Here is a 17,796-nt window from a genome sequence, read left to right as displayed (position 1 = left end):
TCGGTCAAGCCAAAGAAACTTTCACGCTACACAATTAGTACTTGTACTTTGATACTGCTGATTCAAAACGAGACACGAGATCAAGAAATTGAAGTGGCGGTGGCGAGAGTGGCTTAGAGCTCGCGCAAAGAAACGAAATATGTATGTAGTACGTGAGTTCTAGAAACACACTGACGACGACGCACCGACGACGCGAAGACTCGTCGTTTCCTCGTATCGATGAATCGCTGCGTGTCTCTCATCCGCCGTACACCAACCGCTTCCTGTCGCACGCATCCATCATCTGCCTCTCTTTCCCTTCTTCACGACTATATGCGTCACAGCAACCGGTAGCTATAGTTTTTGCACGACGAAACATTCAACGAACGAACAGCAAGTTCGTATTTTCGGCGTCAAGTTTCGCGATACACAGTCCAAAGTCTATCACGCGCGACTCACCGATCGACGTAAGATGTAAGTATGCGAATACAGTACGTACGTGATAGAACGCGACCCAAGTGTTTACACGTTTCTATGGAATTCCACGACCTCTTTTCGTTCTTTCTTGTCCGTTCGAGAACCTTCGTACATACATATATTTCCTCCAGGTTGTGCGGTTTGTCCTCCGTATACGGAATACAGATACAGATCGTACTACCGATCGCTTAGCTTTTCGTACGGGCGATGAACGTTCCTTATTAAACTAATTCTAAGCGAATAGCGCAGATTCGACGCGATCGTCACCGAGTCTTCCCACCGGTGAAAGTGGAATGGAAATCACATCCTGCTCGAGTAGAGCAAACTCTTGCTCGCGTGTCACAAGTCTCATACGGTCTACGTCTAGTGAATGCAGTACAGTACGACCCGCGCGAGAAGAATGTTAACGTAGATTCGAAACGATTCAAAACTAGTGCGTTTCGACGTATACCGACATCTAGGTACTTACTAGGTAGGTAGGATACGAAAAGAAAGTCAGTCACCGATTCGAACGGCGTGGAAAGTGTCGTTTGGTTCCGGGTACGACGACCCACCGATCTTTCGCGTAGTCTTCCACACTATTTACTTACGTACGACGTACGTTTCGCGACGCGCGGCATCGGTTCAAACGAGACAATAATTGTCGAAGCTTGCTTGCGTCCTCTTTAGACACTTCGTTCCCTTACGCTGCCAAATACATACGTAATTGTGTCTTTCGTCGTCTTTTTCTCTGTAATTGCAAGTAAGTTGTACCACTTCCACTTCTATCCAGTACGATAGTACATATTTACATATAGTATACCAGTTGCATAAAATATGACAAAATGACGCAAACGAACGCGATATATCTATTACGTAAACTTACTATTTATTAGCATAATTATTACATGCGAAACGATGGTCGTAAACTTACATATCAAAATGATTAACCAATGCGGATACATATTACGTAAATGTAACTATACAAATATATTTATATCACAGTCGTAGACAAAGAAATCAATACGTTAGTCGATATCGAAGTTATTTCGTACATACAATCAAGTGTTTAGAGATCATCACCGAAAATCCCTAGTGATTTGAAGCAGGCAAACACGTTCGATAGTTATTTCTCACCGATAAATAGATTGACGGTATGCTTGAGCGCGAACAATTTAATTATTCTCTTGATATTCCTTATACGATACGCTTTAACGATGACAACAACGACACTACGCGTCTTTGGAACAGAAAACATACTGTTTAACCACGCTTCTCCATTCCCATTTTTCCTATCTTTCTCTTTTCTTTCTCCTTCTCTCTTCCATCGTTTTTTCACACCCTATTAATCGATGCCAATAACGTTAATAAACTCTGTCTAGCAGCAAAAGTCCCATGTCGAAAAACGGTTAGTGGTAACGATCAACGTCGAATAACGAAGATACGTGTTAACGCTATTATCATTATCGTGTCTATGTTTAACGCGTTTTTCTAAATATAGGACGAATGATAAAACCAGTCTTATCGTAGTCGTTATTCGGACAGAATTCGTTAGTTCGATACGCATTACGTTGGAAGAGTGATACAATTTCTTGGCTGAGCATTCGAACGCGTTATTAAAAAAGGAAGCATTTTGTCGTGAAACCGTTAGGATGCGACACAATAAAAATCCATAAAATCTGAAAAATGCCTTCGATTTTCTGTTCGCTTCCCTCGACTCGTGTTTTATATCCCACCCACACTACGTATAGTATATATATATATATATATATTACGTACATGTATTGAATTCATTCGAATTTGTTCAAATGGGAATTTTTTTAAATTTCAGAACGACTCGTATATAACATTAACATTTTAATTCGTCGTGCCGCATAAAACTCACTGACGATACAACTACAGCGAACTTTAACGACAAATGTGAAGACAACGATCGAAATGAGCGTGGCATCGCTCGTTAATGATGGATGCCAAATGTTTCCAAGAGAATATTATTACAAGAACTCTTAAATAAACTCTTAAACTCGCACCAAGTATTTCAAAGACGAGATGTTGCATGTACCATGGGTTGTGCTTCTTCGAGCAAAATCGTTGAATTCAACGATATTCTTAAGAACACAAACCTTCGAAAGTTACGATTATAGTAGAAGGAATAATAGGCTATTTGTTTTGATTTTTCTTCTTCTCGATTCGAGAATTTCTTGCTTCTCAGGCATCTCCGAGCGATCGAGATTCATAACGATTCTTCTTCTTCTTCTTCTGATTAGTTGTTTTTTTTCTTTTTAGTCTTACGAAAAGAAGGAAGACCAAAAAAGAAGAGAAAGGGAAGAAGAACAAAGATCAGTCGATACGTTCCTTTTGCTTTCTTCTTCTGCGATATTATATATCGAGATAAAACGCAGTAGAAAGGCGATAGATCTGGCAAATCGTCTGATTTTGTTCGTCCTCGAAAGCTCGAAGGGTATATGCCATATTTTTCAGGTAATCTTATCTTATCGGATACATAGATCCCTAGAACATAGGCGCAATAGATGAACGAGCAACGCGACAGAATCTGAACAACTCTACGAATCTGAACGATTGCCCGGCTTCTCGTTATCTCAAAAATTTGCTTCCAAAGAATTTTCTAGCTCGTTCAAAGGCGGCACCATAGTTTGAAGGGAAAAATATCGGGATCGATCGGCAGCGTCGACGCTCGTCACGTGCTGAAATTGACAGGGTTGGCTGATATTACTCTTGGCCGGTAAAACCACTTTCTTCTGCACGGGCTTCTTCTTTTTCTTCCCTGGTATCGAGAGACTAATGTTCTCTGGACAAGAAACGAGTCTTTCTATGTGTTGCCAAAGGTCGTTCGCGGCTTTCGGATTATCGAAGCTGAGTCCCGCGAGGCGCGTGTGATCGGACGAAAGACACATCGTATGAAAAGCCGGGCCCGATACCTGCGAAACATAATTTTTCAAAACGAACTCTAGTCGTTTAGTAATTACTTATAAATTACCGATCGACTGACCGACAACATGTCTTTTACCTTGTACGACGACAAATTGTCGATGGTCTCCCTCCAAAGAGTAAAACAAGTGCCACGTTCTGCCAACAGAATTTGAATCCGCCTCTTGGATCTCGATCGGGTTTCTCCAAGATCCAAAACTACCACGGGTATGCCGGTAAACCGAAGCTCCCATCTTTCGGTTTGCGACGCGCTTCCCAGATACAAGTTGGCCAACGACTCGCAAACGAACACCTGTTGTCGTTCGAAAGAAACAAAACGATGATACAATACGTACACTTGCATTTTGGCAAAGAGCACGCACAGCTTCGCTTACCTGAGACTTCAAACCCCTGAAAAACGTTTCCAGTTGTTCCCGTTCCATCTGGCTCACTGGCTCCAAACGCGATTCGTCGCTGTTTTCAGAACTATCGCTACCTTCATAGCTAGACGTGGCTGAGGTGTCTGCCTCTCCCGTCGACGATAATCGCCTCCTCGCAGCTCCACTGTATTCACTGTAGTAGGAAGAACTGTGCAGCGACAGGTTCGACTGCAACGTAGGGCAGGAAGATGCGTATACCGGCGGCGGGGCATTCATCTTTTCCTGAAAACCAAACAAACGATTGCACTTGTTCGATCGGAATCGAAAGCCCATAACCACAACCCTCTTGTTTATTTCGCGAGACGGAATAGAAGCCAAACGAAAACAATACAGATATTATACGAAAGTACCAAGATCCATGTCAGTGCTCTGTCATTCGATCGTTCGTTTGTTCCGAGTTAACAGGGAATGTTTCTCACGTATCTTTTCGATCTTTTGACGATCGACCGCGTCTAGATAAAATGTTACACGAAAGAACCATCGGTGAAATCGATGACGCGACACGATCCACGATTATTCCTTCGATCCTCTCCGTCTGACTTCTTCACGGGTTAAATTTGACGGCGACTATTACGATGACGTTGATGGCGCGACGACACGTTCTCTGCGCTAAAGAACAAAATGGTACGTGTTCGATCGAATACGAAATGCGAGAGGCACAGTCAAAGTGAGAAACATAAGGGACACACCGTCCGATAGTAGCATGGATAAAGCTAATCAACCAATAACGTTTTAGCAACGACCCACTTAATCATGGCGAGAAAAGTTCCACTCTTGTCCGACCTTAATTCGATCACAGCGACGCCTTTAACGAGTTAGTCGGGTGAGTAATCACGGTCTAAGTGCATGGGTTGTCGCATCGTCGCACGGGCGATGCCATTATTCGGTCCCATCGTTAAGAATTCCCTGATAAAAGTGTCAGCCTCTCGATTAAAATTTGACATCGACGTCTCGTCCAATATTAGAATACGTTACGTATCTACGTTTACCGCGAAAGTGGGAGAAGGAATGGTCGTTTTCGATGAACTCGACGCTGTCGTAAAGTTAAGCGCGCGCATAGGCCGAAAATGTCATACGTAGAAAGAAAACAATGTGAAGCACGAAGCGTGACGATGAGCGACAGAGAGCAGTCTCCATGAGAGATTTCTTTTCATCTCCGTAATGCGTATATCATATGTATTAGGTACGCGCGACGTAAGGAAAAATTAGAGAAAATTTGGGCAAAGCTATCCTTATACTGTTATTGTAGTAGCTGCCCGCCCTCACCGCTGTGACACGCCCGCATACTTAGTTTACGCTCTTCGAGTAACGATATTCCTACACGCTCGAGAATCGAAAGGAGAATCGATAGAAAGATGGCGGTTCGTGTGCGAGTGTATACGAAACGTATTGTGCGTGCCGGAAGCGCATTATCTACGTTATCTATAACGATATAACACGCTCGACAAGGATGCACCATTGTTTTAAACCGGCAAGAACTTGGTTCTTGGTTTTGTCCGTAGATCAACTGCCGATAAGTATGTTCGCGGACTGTTTCTTTTCGCGTTCTCACGGGACGACCGATTGTTCGCAGCCGTGGGTACAAAATTCTCTGTGCCCTCCCATCCTAGAAAAATCTTGAGGACGAATCGAAATCGGTGATTATAACAAAACGAAAGAAAACGTACGTTGACGAACTAAGCAGCAACGAAACCTGTTTCTACTCGTAACTTGACGAACACGGATGTGCGGAGTGTGTGCATACGCGCAGGAAATTCGTGGGAGTAGTCGGCAAAAACGATTTTACAGAAAGAGATTATTGATTGATTATCGCAGGGAGGAAGAAAGGAGAAATCGATAGCGTGTTGTACGTACATTTGAATATTTCGACACTCGTATAATAATTGCAATTTGATTATTCTTACAATCGTATGAAGCTGCACGCGTAAGTAGCAAGATAATTTGTACTAATCTTAATGCGAGCGTATTATGTAGATATACTTTCCGCAAAATTGTCTACACTCGTAATTTGTACGATGACATCATTCCCATCGCTACTTTCCAACTGTCACACTTATATCGGATCTCTCTCACGCGGAACGCTTTCTTCTCCATTCCGTTATCTCTTTGCCTCCATCTTTCAGTCGCGTCGTTCTTCTTGCGATGCGCGACGAACGTTCGACGCTGCGAATAGAAACACGATAAACGCTTGGTAAAACGTAGCGAAACCCGAAACCAACAGTTTCGGACGTACGAAGCTCTTTTCAGTTCTCCTCGCGTCATGTCATTGTTCGCCGCATACTATTGTCCGTTATTACATACCTTCGTTGTGCCCTTGTTTCGCGAATTACGCTTACCCAAGGCTGCGTTCAAACATCGTGGACATTCGCGTTTATTCATTTCATACGTGTTTCATACGTGCATATATGTTTCATACAACTAGGTTTTCGCGCGCCCACCGATCGATCGCCAGCCATTCAACAAACTCAGGCTATAGAGAGCAACGAGATCGGTCTGCGTCTCTGTGAATTATTGTCAAACGCGCGGACTTTTCTGGTATAGCCGTAGTTGTTGTCCACAGAAGTTGCACGCAATAACGACGGGCAACGGCAGAGACGTCGCGTCGTGTTACTCGAATAACTAACCATGAGTGAGCAACAAGTATCGTAATTATTACAGAGCTGCGAACGACGGCCGTAACGAGGCATGCCGTCATCTTCGTCAACAACTGGCTACACCCCAAAGAAATCGTCCACATATTTTGTCGAGTTCGTTCAGTTTTATCAACTCGGTATTTTGATATCGATTATCTTCTGCGTATACTACTGATTCCAGTATGATAGCTTACGGTAGTTCGCGAGTTACGTAATGGAAATATAGTACGAGAGACGGACGGACGAGTCCAATAACGAGTACCTAAGTCGTTGCTCGTTACGCGTAAAATGTAAGTAGTAGCATCGTGTCGTAAACACGCACATCTATATTTATTACATTTTTTTGCTAATGATTTCCGGATGATTCACGTATTATCAAACATCCGTAAACGTGGTACATCGCGTATACGATAAAACCAGAACGAGATGCCACCGTACGTGCGCATTCGATGCATGAAAATATTTGCAAATTATCGATTATCAGGCCGCGAAAAGAGAGAATCGAGACGCGTGAGCTTACGCAGAAAAGCTCTTGATTCGCTTGTCTAACAACGAGAGTGGTCTACGTGCACGTGTCGGTTAAGCATGCAGCTCTTTGTACGCATACAGTTACGATCACCGCTACAGATGACCGAACCTCTTAGCACTCTGTATATGTAGCTACGTGTTTTCAAAATATCGTTCGGGAGAAAGTAACAGATACAAAAGGGTTTTCGTAACTCGAACATCGAGTACGTAGCAAGCGAGGTTTATACGAAAGCGATGTAAACGGAAAACGTTTATCGATGGACGATACCATTGATAAAGGCTATCGACGTTTGAACATCATCGCGTCGTTAGTTGGCGATTCGTGAGAAGCAGAGACAGCGCGCAAAGACGATAAGAGCGTCGACTATCTCGCAGAATACACGCGATATCAATTTAGAGCTGATGATTTGTTTCCGCCTACGTAGTCTCTTAGTCATCGAGTCCCCTCGTTGAATATCAACCGGACAATGTGAGATGTCTTTGAAATTGCGTCGCCAGATACATATGTATTATATATACGTACATATATAGTATATATATATATATATAGGTACCCATGCGTATTCCTTTTTCTGTTTTATTCGCCCGTTCATTTTTCGTTAATATTTACCGCCAGCATCAGCTTCCATACGCGTAATAACGTCCATGTAGGTGAAGCGCATACATTTGCAACGTATCGAAAAACGCGGTAGAACATGCGCGTAGATTCTCGTCACGTGTTTACATGTTACTCACGCAATTAGTCATCGTTATTGATATAAGCGGTAAGAAGTTTCTCATTCTCTAACAAACACGTACGTAGTATGCATATGTGGTACGTAGGTGCTTGCATACTCATAAGTTGATACGGAAAACTAGCAAGAACGTCGAACGTTGTTAACGTATGTCGTGGTTAATTGCGTAATATCGCCAAGCGATTATTCACTCTTAACGATCAACGATTCATCTTGTGTAACTATTCGTAACGATTCATAGGAGTATAGCAGTATCGGTTATAATTTGAGAAATTTGAGAAATTCACGATTATCTCGTTCACGTTCTTTACACAATACCGTGGTCCTCTTCCGGGTTGCCTTCTTCTCGAGCTATCCCAGATTTTGCTACTCCGTCATCAGAATATGCAAATAGTATCTGCGATCGAGTCGATCACTTCTCCCGATCTTACCGTGAGTTAAGGCGATCGGTGTTGCGATTATCTAACTCCTAGCGCGTTATTACAAATCGACTTTCTTTATCCGCCCAATTATATTTTTTCTCATATACAGGGTGGTTGGTAACTGGCGGTACAAGCGGAAAAGGGGTGATTCTACGCGAAAAAGAAGTCGAAAATATACAATAAACATTTTTTCTTTTTTTTTAATTTTTTTTTAAATCTACAGCGAGATCCGTTATAACGAGACGCGATAAAGTGCACGCGTACCGACCAAAAATTCAAAGTCGATTTTCTCGAAAACGAAGCCTCGAACGAAAAATTTTTATTCTATATTTTCGACTTTTTTTTTCGCGTAGAATCACCCCCTTTCCGCTTGTACCGCCAGTTACCAATCACCCTGTATATTCGTATTTCTTTTTTGTTTCCTTCGTCGTGCATCTATCGTTGTTCTCTACCGTAATTCCTTCTCCTCTTTCTCGTACCATAACAGCTGGCTTGTGCTCGTTAATTTTCTAAATAGACGAATAAACAAATTACGCGTCAACGAAACGATATCGTTTCAACTGATCGATAGAACGAAATTTGAAACCGTCGCGCGATCATCTACGATTACTCGTTTATCCGTTTGCGACGCGTAATACGCGTACGATTACTTTGCCAAGGAAGATATTCAAGTTTTCACGTAGGAACGACGACAGTTTGAGAGTTCGAGCGCGAAGGATGGATCGATGAAACAGGGTTCTGGGAACAGGTTATCCTGGCAGAGGGGAGGCTGGAGGCGAAGAACCTCGATTCCGAAGCTGCCCTTCGGCGTGACGTCATCGTCCGCTATGCATCAGGTTATCGTTCAGAGTTGGCGTTGCTCAAGACCGCTTGCCGCTAGGACGAAAAATATTCCTCTACCATCGTCCATAGTTATTCGATTCTCCTTCCGATATTCGCAAAATGCTGCTCGAATATAAACATCGTGCTCTCTCTTTTCCCCGCCTCTCTCTACCTCCTTTCTCTCTTTGACAATCGGTTGTTTAACGGGACTGCTTTTCGCTCTGCCGACTCGTTGTTCCGTTCGGTACAAGCCATATTAGGGTTAAGTTCCTTCTGCCACGTTAGAATTCTCTCGGCAGGGTATCTTGTTTAAGTCGAAGCGATTCTCGCGCGCGAGTTCGTATAACGAGGAAACGAAGGCGATCGAGCGTGTCTCGGAACGCCGCCAGACTATAGGAAATATTCCCTCGTCTACTCGAATGCGAAAACGCTCAAACGAAACGTTCCGTCTGCACAAATGTCCGGCCTAGCAGTCTGGTCACGTTCGCGGAACGTGAGTTATCGTCCTCGAAAAATAATAACGCTCTCTTCAGGGCCAGCCCGTATCGTTTACCTTCTACGAGTGTGTCTACGATTGTTCGGCGAACGCGACGTCGTGCGAGTAGCATTTATTCTCTGCTCAGCTCTCGTTTCGATGCTTGATTAGCCAAATGTCTAGGAAAAACAGTTTCCGCGCCGATCCTATTTTATTTCGTTCGACGCTGATCAAAGTTGCGATTAAAACGGCAATCTCGTGAGAATCGCGCGAACGCGGTGTGGCGAGAACGCGAGCCAAGTTATTCGCGTTCCGTCAGGATTCTCCTTATGCAGATATACATCTTTTTCCTTTCTAGACTCGTTAATACGCAGAACCTTTTCAAACCGACTCGAGCCGATTTATGCCGCGCTATATTTATAGCGCTTCGAACAGAGCTTCCGCGGTTTCTGCTGCATTTTTCCTAATAACGACAAGCACAAAGTGGCACGAGAATAATTAAGCAACGTGCAACCGATACGAAATCGTTTTTGTTCCGATAGTGACTGTAACACCATCCGTGTTACCTGTGAATTCACAAGAAATTACATAAAGTCGTTTTAGTCCGTGGTGATAATATATTCTTGACGTCGTGTCGCGAACAATTGTAGCGAACGTTAAAGCCAGTAGCGAGACTGCGGTAAGAAAAAAGGAAATAAAGCGCTGGAATTTGTATAGTCGGCCCAAGCCGCGGTCTTTTACGTTCGCAAAGATTCCTAAACGAAATATGTAACAAACAAGTATATGTAAGCGTATATGACGCAAGCGTCACGAGTATTGTCTGCTTTCGACTGGTTTCGGCCAACCGGATATGAAACAGACTCCCAAGGGTTAAGTTAAGAGGCATTAACGGACAAACAGAACCGTTAATGATTCATTAGCTCGTATACCAGGATCACGGCAGTTAACCGGTCACTTTAGTTCGCGTGTCCGTCCGAGATACAACTTTACACGTAATATCATTTTGAAACAGCCAAATAATATAAAACAGTACGGTTCGATATTTTAACAGTAGCTCGTGGTGCGATTCGATCGTTATCGCGCTCGCGTTAGATAACGTTTACGGTGACTATGCGTCGATCAAGAAACTTGTATATTAAGTTTTAGCAGCGGAGGCTGAACCGGCCGACCTACAAATCGTAAATTCGACCTTGTTCCAACCTGTCCTCTCGGTCAGTCTTCCTGTTTCGAACGAGGTTTTAGGGTCTTGACGCACGATGCTCGCTCGTAAGAAGAAGAGACAATCTCTTCCATAGCAAATATTTTCCAATTGCAAATGATAATTTATCACTTATGGAGATAGTCAATGTCCTTGCCTATCTTATTCCTTAATTATTCTGTCAAAAGTCCAGGACGACTAGTAGAACAGATTTCGACGACAAACGATTTCGATGGCGTAAATAAATTAAAAAGACTCGTAAACTAACAAAATATCTTCGACCAGATGTTCACACGCGCGCTCGAATTTAAGTCTACGGTGGTTTTCTTCCTTCTTCTTCTTCTTTTTTCTCTCTCTCTCTCTCTCTCTCTCTCTTTCTATCGAATATAGCGTAAAAAGATGTTAAGTTCCCTAAGGGTCATAGTCCCTTTTAGTCGGATGAAAGAGAAAACGAAACGCGACATACTGCTCCGGCGTACCGAGCCGGTTGCGTAGGACAATATAGCTACGTGTATGCGTACAGATTGTGTCCGTCATTGTATCTGTTTAACTCGTACACAGTCGTTTCTGCATCGTTGCTACGTTTCGATTTGGTTTGTTCACGGTTAAACAAAAGGCAACAGATACAATTGAAAAAAAGCAAACTTGGTTATTTTCGTTGAAATAAAAAATGCGAAGCATCGATTGCGAGGCGAAGCAGACTTGTCTCTCTACTCTACGTATGCAAAATGTGCGGCGAAGATGCGAGCAAAGGAAGAGAAGGAGTTTGAAGAGAAAGAAAAGACGCGCGATGGCTCTTCTTCGGTTGGTTGTGTTCTTCTTAAACCGACGATAAATGTGTTTCATCGGAATCGTTGTTCATTCATTCGCCCGGCTCTGCCAAACGCGGAGGACGTCGTAAAACCGGTTTAATTTTAAAATGTGCGTAGAATCCATCTATTAAAAAAATGGCTCGTTTTTTACAGGCCAATAACTCTATCGCCGCGATCTTACGAGTCTGGAACGCGAGAAGAAGAGTTTGGAAAACGCAAGAGAAGAAGAGAGAGGAAACGTAGGTAAAAGTAAAAGTAGTAAAAAATGGACGCTCAAAGTGCTGATAAAGTCATCGTCTTACGTATCTTCTTCGTATTCGTTCTTTTCTTTCCCCTTGTGTGCGCCGAATGATATAAGTTCGAGTCTTTCGTATACAAGTAAATATCGCTTCTTGGCATTGATAGCGACGCAACTCAATAGATGTTTCTATTTTTATCGCGTAGAACGTTGTATTTATAATTTCGTCAGTCTTGTGTCAGAGGGCAATTGCATTAGTAAAGCTTGTGTTTGGTATTTTCAAAAACGTCGATACTAAGAAGTTTCTTCTCTAAAGTGTACATTTTTTAAGTTGTTCCACTATCAATGTCAAGTAGCGGTATGTACGTGCACGTGTATAGCTATCTATACGCGCTGCACCAACAAACACCTCGACTTGACGCAGGACCATTCTAAACGGGGACATTAGAAGAATGAAATGAACAGCCCTTTTCGACCATAGACAAGTAGGTTGTCGCATCTACTACATATAAGCGGAAAACCTCTATGACAACCACAATTTTGTTCGTTCCGCTTCTAAAATACGAACCAACAGGTATATATCATACATATTTAAATGTTACGATAAAAGATCGTACTTCAACTTGTACTCACTGTGATAGATTATGATCGTCATACTGGTTGTACGACATAAACCATCGATTACTTTCGTACATAGGTAACCGCGCCTAGAAGTTGAATTTGTCTTTCTTCGATACAATTCCAAATATATACAGGGTGGTTGGTAACTGATGGTACAAGCGGAAAGGGGGTGATTCTACGCGAAAAAAGAGGTCGAAAATATGGAATAAGAATTTTTCGTTCGAGGCTTTGTTTTCGAGAAAATCGACTTTGAATTGTCGGTCGGTACGCGTGCACTTTATCGCGTCTCGTTATAACGGACCTCACTGTAAATTTTTAAAAAAATTAAAAAAGAAAATTTTTATTCCATATTTTCGACTTCTTTTTTTGGCGTAGAATCACCCCCTTTCCGCTTCTACCGCCAGTTACCAACCACCCTGTATATTATTTTTTAGGGTGCTCTAAGATTAGTAATATATTACATATCGTCAATATTTCAAGGTTCTTAACTAAAAGAATCAATATTTATCGTCGATACGATGTTGTCAATATTATACGACCATATGATGTTGAGAACTTTGAAATATCGACGATATTATTGATTGTATGTGGACAAAGCCTCGTAAACCGGTTTCGTTCGTTAAACCTCTCTTACTCGAAATATTCGATAAGAAACAGCACACTATAACTCGAAGACCTTAGATTTTTCCTTAAGATGCTTAACGAGATTCGGTTGAAACATGAACCCACCGGTATACAATTATCGACAATTACCTATGCATATGTCTGACGCGTGTAACCGTTAAAAATAAAGAACGAACTTCACAGTTACGCAATAATTAATTAAATTAAAGAAATTAAAGAATATTTTAAGAAATTAATGAAAAGAAGAATTTAATTAAATCAAAGAATTAAAGAAAAGACGAAGCGAAGACAAATGTGAGCACACATTACGAACACAGCGCGATAACCACCAGTTACGTACGTACTTATTTAACTGAGAAACGTTGATTGTTCGAAAGGTTCTCGTACAATGTCTCTTTGAAGTTGTATCGTTTGGAAGGACAAAGTCTCGTCGTCAAACGAAATTGTATCTGTATCTCTTGTCCATTGTACCACGTAAGCGAAAGTTACGAACAAGCTCTTAAGGCGAAAAGTGATTTTATACGTTCTATGATAGAAATATGGAAACTGGTCGAATGTCGCGAGCATCTTTTTCATCGCGAAATCCGAGTATCTTTCGTACCGTGACCAAGGCGAGATTCCTACACTGGTTGGGAAGCGACTCGGGACCAACGGAAAAGTTTACAGAGAGAAAGAGAAACCAAGTGTCGGGAGAAAGGTGAAGAACGAGAGGCTAAGGAGACCGGACGATAGGTCGATGAACCGGACAAGAGCCCTGGGCCTCATTGCCTCTTCTTCTCTGTTCTTTTTCTTTCCTTTTCACTTTGCCCCCTTGTCGTTATATTTCTCTGCTTCGGACTTTTGCATAACATAAGTGCGCGTATCGTATTTTAACTCGCGAAGAGCACGAGATACCTCGTCCGTATTTGGATAGTATTTAGAGACAGATATCGGATGTAAAAAGGAAGATAAGAGGAAAAGCAGGAAAATGAAATGGAAACGAAGTAATGCGGAAATGCGAATAAACGTAACCGTTGTTAACGCAAAATTAATCTTGTCGTAGTAAGCAAGCAGCCGGGCAAAACGCAATCCGATTTCTCCCCGATCGTAACTTTCAATGTCGTGGGTGAACTGGCTTCGGCTGGCGGGTTTCGATTGCTCGTAGCGTGAACGGATATCCGGAGAATCGTGCGGTTCTTACTCTCTCGCCAAGTTCTAGATTCCTGATTTCTCTGACCGCGCGAGATTCATACTCGAGCAACCATGTTACATATATGTAATAATGTATATGTATATAGTATACACACAACCACACACACACACACACACAAAATACTAATTACTATATTCGTACGTGTTACATAGTGGACATACATATATATACAGGGTGATTGGTAATTGGTGGTACAAGCGGAAAGGGGGTGATTCTACGCGAAAAAAGAAGTCGAAAATATAGAATAAAAATTTTTCATTCGAGGCTTCGTTTTCGAGAAAATCGACTTTGAATTTTTGGTCGGTACGCGTGCACTTTATCGCGTCTCGTTATAACGGACCTCACTGTAGATTTAAAAAAAAATTAAAAAAAAAAAAAATTTTTTTATTCTGTATTTTCGACTTCTTTTTTCGCGTAGAATCACCCCCTTTCCGTTTGTGTCACCAGTTACCAACCACCCTGTATATATACGCGTCGACATGTTCACGTAACAGCGAACAAACGCACTTGGAAAAACTCAAGTTGTTTCTTTCGAACTTAGACTCGCTCGATAAGTATTTCCACTTTCCGTTTTTTACCTGCGATTACCAGCCGCGTCATTTCCGTTGCGGCGTATTTTTGCACTCTAAACAAACGAACACATCAACGCGACTACGACGAATTAACGTTAATTGTCAAAATCTAGATCCACATCGATGAGAAGTTATCGTTCGTTGCGGCCACGCTGTATTGAGACGATAATGGCGACGACACGATGGAACAACAGAGTTTCTTAAAAATTTAAAAAAACTATCGTCCTAATATAAGCGCCTTTTTCCCAAGAATCGTACTATATGTTCGAAAGAAGAAAAAAGAAAAAAAGAAGAAAAGCGGAGAATTTGTATCAAAGTGGGAACGAAACGATATTCACCTTGTTACGAAACAATATTATACGTACGACGAATTTCATTGAAAAAACGGTCACGTTCGATACGATTTATTCGCTGCGTGTGCCTGACATACTCATCTAATTTTCAGGTATGCTATCGATAGTCAGTTCGCGTGATTAGTTAAGCGATTTCGCGGTTCTGCGTTCCTTCCCTGTCGCGCAGTTAAGTCGGTCCAACGCTTACCAACGTTCCAAGGATTGCTTGTGAACTTTATTCAACGGATTACGAAAATAAATATGCTCAGTCAAACGATTACGAGTCTCTTTCTTCATGCTGCAATTACAAATTTCAAATTTTCCCAGTTAGCGTTTTCATCGAGTTGAGATATCGAGCGTACGAATTGCGCGAAAATTAATTATCGTAACGAAATGGCGTGCGATGGGTAGACATTGATCGATTTAACGTGCGCGCAACACCGAGTTACGGTTCGTAATCGCGTTTCCCTTTTGCTTCTGTTCCCGCGTTCTGATTTCAAGTAACAGACTTTTTCTTCTCTCGAGAAAGAAGCGAAGTCACCGTCGTCGTCTTTTCCTCTGCAATTCTTTCAAAAAGGATTTTCAGTGTCTTCTCCCAGTTACCAAAGAATTAAAGGAGAAGGGAGAACAAGATACGCGTTTGATGGAGCGCGAATGTGCAAATTGAACTCGTAAACTACGAACGCTCTGTGTGTATTCAACTTTACGACTCCTGCGCGTAGCGCAACAACGATTTACGGTTAACCGAACGCTTTGTTATCCTCGTTAACGGAAACTAATCGTAGGCGTGGACAAGTTCCCCTAACGAGTTTAACGCGCCGAAGATCTTCGATCCCGGGATAAGCCCGTAACCGCTCATCGTGGCGATCCACTGAAACTACAATCTACAAAATCGAAGGGAAACAACGCGCACAGGTGGTTTAATGCGGTGGTCGGGACGTGAACAATTTTTCAAATCCTATCAATGAGTAAATAAACATCGTTGTAAATTAGGATACCTGCCTGCTGCAATGGTTATTGTGGAATCTTGTGATCGTAATCGAAATAGTCCGGGTGTTCTTCGATATAAGTACGAAACAAAGTCACAGAATGCACAGGAAGAATCGGTCTATCTAATGTTTATAAGGAGCAACCAAAATGTGAAATTCGCATCACGTATCGACATAAATACAGCCGCGTTTCTCGCGATTTACCGTCTATAATAGTGATATTTCTTTCTCTCTCTTTATTGTTAGTAATGTAGACAGGCGGATCGGTCGCGTTGCTGCGTCCTTTTCCAGAGGAACGCCGATGTTCCTCGTTCTTCTAATTTTCGAAGTTCAAAGCGTCGTCGATACGTCTACGCACGTTCGATCGAGTAACATTCGGCGCAACGCAAATTCCAACGGTACAAGATTTCGGTTTCATCTGTCAAAGATATGTTTAATGGATCTCGAAACTCGACATTTCGAAATATTTCGGCAAACTTGCCGCTAGTCGGCTAAGTACCAATTTATATACATACATAAATGCGTGTGTCAAAGAAAATGATATACATACTTACACGTCCGTGCAGAGTAATCCGCGAAAGGTTGGGGGTCTCGAAATCCTGTTTCACGTTTAGGGACGAACACGGGAAAGATTCAAACGCGTCGATCGTGCATGACTGCTGTTGCCACGATGACAGCTCGTTCGATACACCGATCGACGCGCGTCACCTGATCCACCGATTATGAGAAGCGACTCCTTCGCTTAGGGTTAGAACGAGTCGATTAATCGAAGAGGATGTGTGAATCCACGTCGAAAGGAGTTTCTCCCGTCTCTCCCTCTTTTTCAGTCTTATCACTCGGCGACGTGGTAAAAGAGAACAAGAGATAGGTTACGGACAGAATAATGGAACATTCGTGTGCTAGCAATTCTGAAAGAAACGCGAAAGCGACGGAAAAACTCTGCCGAAACGACGCTCACGAACAGTGACGATAGACTGTAGACCGAGGTTCCTCGCGGAGTCGTGGAGACTGAGGAGCAGCTTGGCGCAGCTCCGACGAATCGAGTTGCTCGACCGCGCGCGTACCCTTGCGAGCAACGCCAGAATTGCCCAGAATTCCCAACGAACACCACCGTGGAGGCGCGCGAAGCGCGAACCGCTCCGGCCACCAGCACGTCCGAATCTCAATTCATGTACTTAATCGCGCATCATGCACTGCCTCGTGTCGTGACGTACGACACAGTTCGTGTTCACGCACGCCTTCTTCGCTAATTTACTATTCTTCCATGTCTCCTCTCTTTTTTTTTATACTCGTCTTTCGTCGCTCGACGTCACGTCGTCCAAATATATCCATTTTTTTGTCGACGTATCCTTTGAATTTAAACTCGTTCATAGTGTGTTCTAACTTTGTGTTCTAACTTCCAGCTCACTCGCATTTTGCTTTTTGTGTTTGTCCTCTACTATCTTTCTGCATATTGAAAATTAGATATTTACTTGCATACCTGAAAATATTACTATTAGAAATATGTTACGCAGAAAAATGATAACAGAAACACGCAATTTTTCCCGCGTCGATATTGTCGATTTTGTCCACGTTCCTGTATGTTATTTCGACCGAAAGTCGATGGAAATCTGATAGCGTTCCAAGTTATTATTGCTACACGTTCAATGCAATTTCTTTGCATATTGGAACTAACGACGCTCGCGCTACTCTCGCGTGAGAAACATTTATGTCGAAAAGCTCGAATATAACGGATAACGACTGGAACGTATCGAATTCATCGAGTTCGTTGCCCTTACATACACGTCGATCCGCGGTGAAT

General features: G+C 42.5%; 1 protein-coding gene across 4 annotated transcripts; it reads right to left on the bottom strand.

Moving 5' to 3' along the window:
- Positions 1-1,301: 1,301 nt before the first annotated feature.
- Positions 1,302-17,136, bottom strand: LOC117232063. 4 transcript variants are annotated; one of them, XM_033491203.1, is made up of 4 exons: positions 16,546-17,136; positions 3,759-4,025; positions 3,464-3,676; positions 1,302-3,374 (listed from the first exon to the last, which is right to left on the bottom strand). In XM_033491203.1, exons 2-4 carry the CDS (start codon positions 4,017-4,019, stop codon positions 3,036-3,038), a joined length of 813 nt encoding a protein of 270 aa, XP_033347094.1. In that variant the 5' UTR covers positions 4,020-4,025; positions 16,546-17,136; the 3' UTR covers positions 1,302-3,035. The 4 variants fall into 4 exon arrangements, with proteins under 4 accessions (XP_033347094.1, XP_033347093.1, XP_033347092.1 ...); XM_033491202.1 differs by having other exon boundaries at positions 16,550-17,135; XM_033491201.1 differs by lacking the exon at positions 16,546-17,136 and adding an exon at positions 6,105-6,197.
- Positions 17,137-17,796: the final 660 nt, after the last annotated feature.

The sequence above is a fragment of the Bombus vosnesenskii genome, unplaced genomic scaffold (genome assembly GCF_011952255.1).
Source record: "Bombus vosnesenskii isolate JDL3184/JDL3185 unplaced genomic scaffold, Bvos_JDL3184-5_v1.1 scf7180000013277, whole genome shotgun sequence".
NCBI lineage: Eukaryota > Metazoa > Arthropoda > Insecta > Hymenoptera > Apidae > Bombus > Bombus vosnesenskii.
Note: the sequence above shows the minus strand (reverse complement) of the source record. Positions and strands in the feature narration are given on the sequence as shown.